Source organism: Podarcis melisellensis (assembly GCF_964234715.1).
Source record: "Podarcis melisellensis genome assembly, chromosome: 6".
Taxonomy (NCBI): Eukaryota; Metazoa; Chordata; class Lepidosauria; order Squamata; family Lacertidae; genus Podarcis; species Podarcis melisellensis.
In genome coordinates this window covers 78,577,661-78,586,558 of record NC_138538.1, presented here as the reverse complement: position 1 = coordinate 78,586,558, position 8,898 = coordinate 78,577,661, and the positions used below count along the sequence as shown (strand labels likewise).

The following is an 8,898-nucleotide window of genomic DNA, read 5'->3' as shown; positions in this document are numbered from 1 at the left end:
ATTTTCCTCAGCAGGTCTGAATATTACCATAATTACATATCATGGAATAATGGCCTATTTCAGTAGCAATTATTGGAAGTTAATAAAATTATCACTTAATCTTAAATGTTGCCACTCTTTAATTTGCCATCCAGATTTCTACCCCCCCTCCCAGCCCCAATATGAGAGTAGAGCAAGGCAGGAATTAAAGCATTAATTATAAACTAACCTATTCATTTCATGTCAGAAAAATGTAGGAATACCAGAGCCTTTGCTTATTTAAATCTCTATCTAGAATATTGTGAAATGAAACTGGATTTAAAGTAAGCAAGAACGAAAACGGATAATGAAAGAGCAATATTTAAACACTAAAATGTCTCACCTAGGAGATTCCATTGTGCGATGCAGTATTTATACATTGAGCAGCCCTGTCCTGTTAAGTGTAATGGCATAGGCTACTGAAGTTATACCATTGTCTGGTGCCCAGGGCCATATATCTCTGCCAAATTGCTTTCTAAAAACTCCCTAGTTTCACCACTGCAATTGTTGCTCCAGTGCTGGCAAGCCTGGATAATACTGTGCGCCATAGGTTTCTTACGGCCAAACAGTGTTGATACATTTGCCTCCCATCACTCTGAAAAAAACATTTGAGTGGCAGATCTTGCTGCTAGCCAAGGCTAGGTCTTAGAAGAAGAGAAGAAGAATTTGGATTTGATATCCCGCTTTATGACTACTGTATGGAGTCTCAAAGCGGCTAACATTCTCCTTTCCCTTCCTCCCCCACAACATGCACTCTGTGAGGTAAGTGGGGCTGAGAGACTTCAAAGAAGTGTGATTAGCCCAAGGTCACCCAGCAGCTGCATGTGGAGGAGCGGAGATGTGAACCCAGTTCACCAGATTACGAGTCTACCACTCTTAACCACTACGCCACACTGGCTCTCTTAGTGCCAAGGTAAAACTTGCCTGCGTTACAAGTGTCATGTGTTTTAGATTGCCATCTTGTGGGCAGAGATGATGTCTTGATCTTATGGAAAGCAACTCCCCTTGGATCCTTTGTAGCTCAAGAGCAGTTTTAAAATGTTCTGAGTAAAATAAATAAATAGCCATTCAACTGCTTCATTTCTCAAAGTGCAGTGTTTCTCACCAGGTCAGTGGGCCTTCTAATGTACTTTGAAACCTTCCAACAACATGTAACCTACTTGGGGATGGTTTGATTGGGGAGGAAAAACATATTAAGTCTAGGTCTTGGTCCTACCGTCGGCCCCTGACTTTCAATCCTGCATTTTTGAAGTAGGCCCTGTTTTAAAAGGAAACTGAATAACTAATTTGTCTAAAATTCACATCCATTCTGTGTTTCTGTTTCACTCTTGACGCTTCGCTACAAAGGCACTGTAGAGACTACTGATGCCAAAGGATTTATTTTCCTTTTTAATGAAGAAATTCACTGTATCTAACAACCTTAGTATATGCCTGACCAAATGGGTTGTATAGCTTTTCAGAGATGAATGAAAACAATGGGTACAGTGCAAGATACGGTTAACTTGAATGGAATTAGAAGCTATTTTGTACAGGTATTCTGAATTCTATGCCAGGTTTTGGCTGATAAGTGTTAGATCGCAACAATACCTCACATAGCCCCTCCCTCCATGCCATAAAATGCTGTGTGGTGGACCGCCCTTGGTATAGGGACATCCTACAGAGCTATGAATAGAAGAAGTTTTCTGGGTGTTTTTTTTTAATGTTGTCAGTGCATGTTGTTTCCATGAATCTGGCCTATTTGTTCCTTGCTCCTGAAATGAACACACACCTCTAAGATCATTCAGTGCACAAACAGAACATCCTGGTCAGTGTTCAAAGAGCTACTAGAACTATGTCCACGGGACTGGATGTGCCTAGTGGGGTTGTGGTTTTTTTGGCTTTTTCTTTGAAAGACAAATTCTCATGCCACCCCACAAACTGCTTTTGAAATTCTCCTTCAATTCAAAGGCAGTTTGCCATTAACTGTGGGAGGCTCTTCTTAGAGAAACACAAGTTGAGATTCCCCTTAGGGTACGCTGAATTAGTCAAATGGCCGAAGTATGAAATTCATAGTAGTTTGCCATTGGCTTGCAAATTCCCCATATAATCAAACACGCACAATCTACCTCCTGAGCATTTTCTTTTCTGATAATTACACAGCCTGGGTTTTTTTGGTCTGTTCTAATAAATTTCCAGGCAGCTTAAATTCCACATTTTAATATTAGAAATCCACTTTAATTATAAGTAATCCTTGGTGCCATGTGTCAGTCAGCTGTATTTGCATTTACACTCCTCTGTGAGGCTGCAATATAATTTTCTGTTTATTATCATGAGTGTTTATTATCATGAGTGCTGGTGTAAATCTACAATTTCATGTAGGTCGTTGCTGGCAGTCAGCCAAAGCTTTAATTTATCTTTGCCTTATCTTATTCCAGTACACCCAAAAAGCCTGATGGTGCAAATAACAAACATTCCATCAGCTGTGCTGCTGTGGAGGACTCCACAAATATCACCAGTTTACTGCTACTGTCATTCTCTATATTGGCTTTCTGAGAAACAAAACTGATAAGACAGACTTCTCCCTTGGTGGGTGTTCCTGGGGAGTATTTGCCAGCCAAATCATTATTCCCTTGAGGTGCAGGCAAGTCTATCAAAGATGATTCAAAGACTATAGGCTGCCTGATTCAGAGAATACAGAGCCTGGAGGGAACAAAATAGCTGGATTCTCTTGGGCTTTCTGTCTGTGCTGATTAATTGTTTTCCATTCGAGGCTATTATATTGGTAAAATATTTGCATTGTGTGTGATAGAATATCTGCTCCTAAGCAAATTCGCCCTGTGTTGCCACTTTTTGATTCTTCCTTGTCTTTGAAACATTGCTGTGTTTAGTATTTTTTGCTTCCACTCCTTGCTCCATCTCTTGCCGTCATATGCGGTAATTGGGCTAATAAAAGGCAGAAACAAGAATTTATTACACCTTGGGCAATACTTTTAAACAAACTTTTATTTGCTAGAGCAGCACTTTCCCCACTACGTGCTACTGTATATTTTGACACTTCTTTTTAAATACTAAATCTGGCTTTATTAAAACTTAAATCATGCAGCTGTGCTCTTTTATGCATAGGGTGGGGGTTGTCCATACATTTCCTTAGGCAGACTAAGGTTTGGGATGCATATGAATATTCAGATGATGGGCTGTTGGAATCTACAGCTACTTCATTACTGTCAACCTTCTCCAGATGTTTTGCAGCAGAATAAATTTGAGTTAAGAAGATGAATTTTAGGCTTAAGTATTGGAAAAGATGACTGTGGGGCAAAGATGTCCTGTAAAGTTCTCAGTACGTGGTTCATTACCACGACAAAGGCATTCAAACCATAGTTAGCATTCTGGGGAGAGCTGTGTTCAAATCTGTTTATACTTCCACTTTTGGTGGGCATGCCCAGCTGTGCATGAGTTTGGGGAATGTGATTCATTTCTACTAAAATTTTCTCTACGCTAGACCATAGGTAATTCATAAAGCTATGCTGCTTCATTGTTTTGAACCTGCAACTCTGGCTACTTGATGCAACAGGAAAGCAATGTTTAGCATGTACTTGGAAGTCTGCCAGACAGCCTTCTAAACAGCAGTGGATTGATAATATTTGGGGGAGCATCATTACATGCAAACTTAGTAAGTGCTATTGTAAAAACCAAGGAATTCCACTTTTCTTTCTAGCATGCTGTTATAGCACCATGATTCCCACCTAGTGCCTATTTATGAAAGCCTTTCAGACTTCTGAACACATTCCAATCAAATACAGACAATTAAGGCTTTTATTCAGCTACGTATGTCCAAACACTCCCAATATTTCGATATTCAGTCTATTTTATGTCACAAGCCCAGTTCTGCTGTTTTCCCCAAAACATGGCAAAAATGTGAGTCCATCTGATCCATCTCTTACTGCACAGAGAAAGTAGATCATGGAAGGGTTATTGTAGTGTAAATCATACCACCATAGCCTTGTGCTGTGCAGGCTTCTCCTGTTATGTTGAGGCATGAAGCAGTGTATCAGGTAAGCTGAGATCTTGCATCTCACTTATATGCATCCATTAAGTTAACTATCTCTATAAAACAGATGCAAATCATTCTCCTGGTAGCAACTATTCAGAGTCTAACATTGGGGGCAAACAGATCACCTAGCAAAGTACTCAGAATGCTTATGGGGCAGGGGGGTTGCAAGACATTTGTTGCTCCACAGTGCTGGCAATCATAAAGGTAAAGGTAAAGGTACCCCTGCCCGTACAGGCCAGTCTTGCCAGACTCTGGGGTTGTGCGCCCATCTCACTCAAGAGGCCAGGGGCCAGCGCTGTCCGAAGACACTTCCGGGTCACGTGGCCAGCGTGACATCGCTGCTCTGGCGAGCCAGAGTTGCACACGGAAACGCCGTTTACCTTCCCGCTAGAAAGCGGTCCCTATTTATCTACTTGCACCCGGGGGTGCTTTCGAACTGCTAGGTTGGCAGGCGCTGGGACCGAGCAACGGGAGCGCACCCCGCCGCGGGGATTCGAACCGCCGACCTTTCGATCGGCAAGCCCTAGGTGCTGAGGCTTTTACCCACAGCGCCACCCGTGTCCCGCTGGCAATCATACCACACATCTATTAACCACAGACCTATTTTAGCTTAAGTGTATAGCAAAATGCCCCCCCCCGCCCCAGTAATAATGCTTTCAGAATTCTTGATCACAGATGTTATATTGATGTGCACATTTTTGACATATACTTGAAAATTCAGCACTGGCACTCAAAGGTTTTGCAACAATAGTCAATATATCTGATATCTGACAAGTGGCATTCAGCCCTAGTCAGTTGCTGACATGTATCCATCAGTGTTTAACAGTACTGGAGACCTGGCATGCAATACCAATCAGTGTTTGATAGTTTCTAACACATGACAATAAGCACAACAAGCACTTCATTCCGTATCAACCAGTATGTGCACTGAAGGTATCTACAAAGGTTCTCCTGTGAGTGCCTTGGTCTTCATAAGTGGGAACTAGGAATATGGCCTTCTTGGTTGTGGCACCCTGCCTTTGGAAATTCCTTCCCAGGGGATTTGCCTAGTGCCTTCATCTTCGCAGCGATGAAACTTGCATTTTCTTGGCTTTTTCAAACTGTTAAAAATGCTGCTAGAAGCTGCTAGTCTAGTACCATTTTGTTTATGATAGCGTTTTGTTCTTTTATCTTTTGTCGGTTATCCTGGGAACCTCTTTGTTGAAGGCATGCTATACAGTTAATTAATTAGATAAGTTGACTGTATCTGACATAGTAGCAATCAGTATTTGGCAGTTTTGCATAGATTACTTATACTTACGTACTTTATATTACCTTCATTCATTTAACCAGTCCAAATATTTGAATGCTGAATTTTCATGTCATAGTTTGACTTGTAAGTTTCATGTATTGGAGCTTGACTTAAAAAAAATCAACGTTGAAATATGAATTGTGAACATTGATTTCATTTCAGTTTTATAAAGCTATTTTGATACATGTATGTTATGTGTTATATGTATTACTGTGAATAAATTAGTTAGCAGAAATTATAATTAGTATTTTGACACTTGTAATCCTAGGCATCCTACTCAGAAGTAAGTCCCATTGAGGCCAATGGGGCTTGCTCCCAAGTAAGTTGGTATATGATTGTAGCTAAACTGAATTGATTTGAAGGCAATGAATTGAGCTTGTATGTCAGCTGAAACATTACCTACCATGGCCTTGCGACTCATAATTGCTGTCTCTGAATCATTTGGGGAGTTTTCTTTCACATCCATCTCATCGTGTCTGCACAATTCTGCATTTGAATTTCTATTCCATCAAACTGGTAAAATGCAGTTAAGAAATTGCAATACTAATCCCTGAAATTGTTTACGCAGGAATCTTTATTCTCTTAAATCTTCCAGTGTTAAAGCAACAGAAAACATTTAGAATGTCCTTTGGTGGAATCTTATTACACTTGCTATAATATGTAAACTGATATTCTTTGATGCCAGCACGTTGCCCATACAGAGAAATCTCTGCACAATTAAATGAAAAGCGAAAGAAAAAAGAAAAAGGAAAAAAATAGGATGAAAATAAAAAATAACTTCCCCCCCCTTAATCTGATTAGGATTAAAGTACATTAATAAATTGTCTGTTAACACAAATTGGCAATAATACAAAAAATCTACGTCTTACGTTAGTCAAGAAAAATAACTTCATTTGAATACAAAAGGATAAATACACTCTTTTTTTTTGTCCTATAGCCACTCTTGTACAGTAGGTCAGCACTGCATGAACTTGATGCAGTGCTTCTAAAATATACAAGGGTATGACTGGCTTTAGATTTATTGAGGAGGGAGCTGGTACACATGTGCATTTACTAACATCAGACAAAGAAATCGTTCAACCAACAAGGGTTACAGAGCAACGTTCACTAAAGCACAGTTGGAAAGGGAATTTCAGGGGCTGAAGCAGGCCAATATGGCAGCTTTGAAACAGATTTCCTTATACCCACAATGCACTGACAGCAAAGAATTGCCTCTATTTGGTTGGTCCACACACTGGGAAGAGGTACAGTTGCGCACCAGATTGGAGGAAGCAAGGTTTTGTAGTTTCTTTCTTTCTTTGTATTCCCGTCTGGGGGTGGTTACGAAAGCCTTTTCGATCCTGTGTAAGCTTTTGCAGCTGTGACTTAGTAGTAATAGTATTGGCAGCTGCCGACTTAAGCTTGAGTCAGAAAATAACAGTCTTGACTCGCTGGGTTGTCCACAATGGATAGATATGGCTTAGTTCGTTTGGGCCTTTATAGAGTCTATATATGTGTGGAGATTTTAGTTTTCCCCCTTTTATGTTTTTGAAAGACTTATTAGCATCTGCTTGCTGCTGCTGCTGCAATTTCTTTTCCCCAGATTTCCTGTGGCATGTTCTTTTTTTGTTTTAAGCAGTCTGAAGTTGACCCTCCAAAGCTGGGTTGCCTAGAATATGAGAAACCCACTTAATCCTAATGGAGCAATCAGTGGTAATAGGAGTATAACACGTGGTAATGATATTGCCCCTTGCGCAGAGCTTTGACTGCAACCGTCTGGGTCCATTTCGCAACTCCGCTTCTCACACAACACACCAGTGTAGGCTGCAGGGCACTGGCAGCGGACGTTGTTGTGGCACGTTCCCCCATTCTGGCAAATCTGAAGTTCATTGTCACATACGTTTGCTGCAAGGAGGAGTAGAAAGAGAAAAGCATAATCAGTATAAGTGACTTGGCTTTGACAAGCAACGAGGAAAAATAAAAATAAAAGCATTGGTTCTTCAACCCGCCCGCCCCTAAAGTCCGATAATTTCAGTACTCGGTGCATTTACTTGTGAGTAGCTTTGCTAAACCCATGGTAATTACTCACCAGCAAATGTACTGAAGAACATGGCTTGAGAGTGGGCCTGCCTCTTTGGTCGTGAATCTCTGTGACTTCATCCCCTCACCTCCCTGAAAGGGTTAGCTTTATATACGCAGCCTATAAGCAGTCAAGTGCTTGCCCCCCACAGCCAGCAGTTATGCACACTGAATGTGCTGGTTTTCCAACTTGTGTATAAACCAACCTGTGTTACAGCTCCCAGCTGAAGGCTTAAATTACCTTCCCATGTTCATGTTACCAGGGTTACCACAGACTCTGGTGTGCAGGATAGAACACGCACAAGGCTGCTAGTCTGGGGTGCATATAACCCCCCCGGGGGGGGGGAGGAAGCATCACCTTTTCCTCATGGTGAACATAAGAAAGCCAGACACGCTGTCCACCAGCCTATGGCAATCTGCTTAAGTGCAGTGGTCAAAGAGGAAAACCTAGAACATTTTAGACTGTGGAAGTTTGCACTTGTGTATTGTGCAGATTTATCCAAGCTATGCATTCAGAAAAAATTACAGTACTGTATAGACTTTCTGGGAGTGTTCCACTACAGACAGCAGGTGTAGGAGCACATGTCTGAGCTTTCCCTTCCAGAAAACTTAACATGTTAGAGAAAAGGTTACTAGTTCAACTCATTCCCTGATATGCTACTTTTCCACATGAAGGAAAACGCTATTGCCCCACCTACAGTGGTGGTACAGTCTTGGTAGGTCTATGCTTCGCGAACGTTCTGAATGTGACTTGAAAGCTATGTTAATATGCCCAAAGATCACACCACCAATTCAGCGCTAAAATTATACTGTGGCATAACCCTGATGAGATGCCCATGCAGAAGTCTTCCTGGGTGCATGTAACCGACACTCAAAAGATATAAATAATTATGTGAATAATGGAAAACCAGGCATACAGTTCTGTGTAACAGGTGGCTCTGTGTGTTTCCAAAATCTGTATATACGTTGGTAATCATTGCTTTGAATCCAAACTATAGAGCTGAGATTCAAAGAACAGTGAGTGGAAGGAAAATAGCACACAGCACTTTTCTGCAAATACATGCGGCGCTATAAATTGGTAGGTTCTATAGCAGTTCCCCAGCTTGTGCAAGGGGTTGAATTTGATGCTGCACCAAAGGAATAACAATTCTGGTTTTACGCTGCAATCCTAACCCCATTTACCTGGAAGCAAGCCCCATTGCTTTCAACAGGACTGGCTTCTGAGTAGAAATGGTTAGGATTGTGCTGTTTGCTTCATCTTTCTCAAACAAACCTTCTGTGTGCTATGTGAAATAGCCATTCTGTTAGTAGAAGCCTCCCTCTGTGGGCAGAAGGGCATTGTTGGATCCAACCCATTATGTTTACCATGCTCACATTAGTTTTTTGTTGTGAGATGGCAAAATACACCAGTCCACTTTGAATTACTGGAGACAGTGAACCTGGCTCAAATAAACTCAATCAAAGGCACATTACAGGATCTTTGAATATTTCTCTGCAGCAG

General features: G+C 41.2%; 1 protein-coding gene across 10 annotated transcripts in view; it reads right to left on the bottom strand.

Annotated features, from left to right (window-relative positions):
- Positions 1-5,895: 5,895 nt before the first annotated feature.
- NTNG1 (netrin G1) overlaps positions 5,896-8,898 on the bottom strand; it is a 212,569-nt gene continuing 209,566 nt past the window's right edge. For all 10 annotated transcript variants that reach the window (XM_081917460.1, XM_081917458.1, XM_081917461.1 and 7 more), the window contains one exon: positions 5,896-7,223. In XM_081917460.1, the coding sequence (XP_081773586.1) occupies positions 6,988-7,223 (236 nt within the window). In that variant the 3' untranslated portion in view covers positions 5,896-6,987. The remainder of the gene's footprint in view (positions 7,224-8,898) is intronic.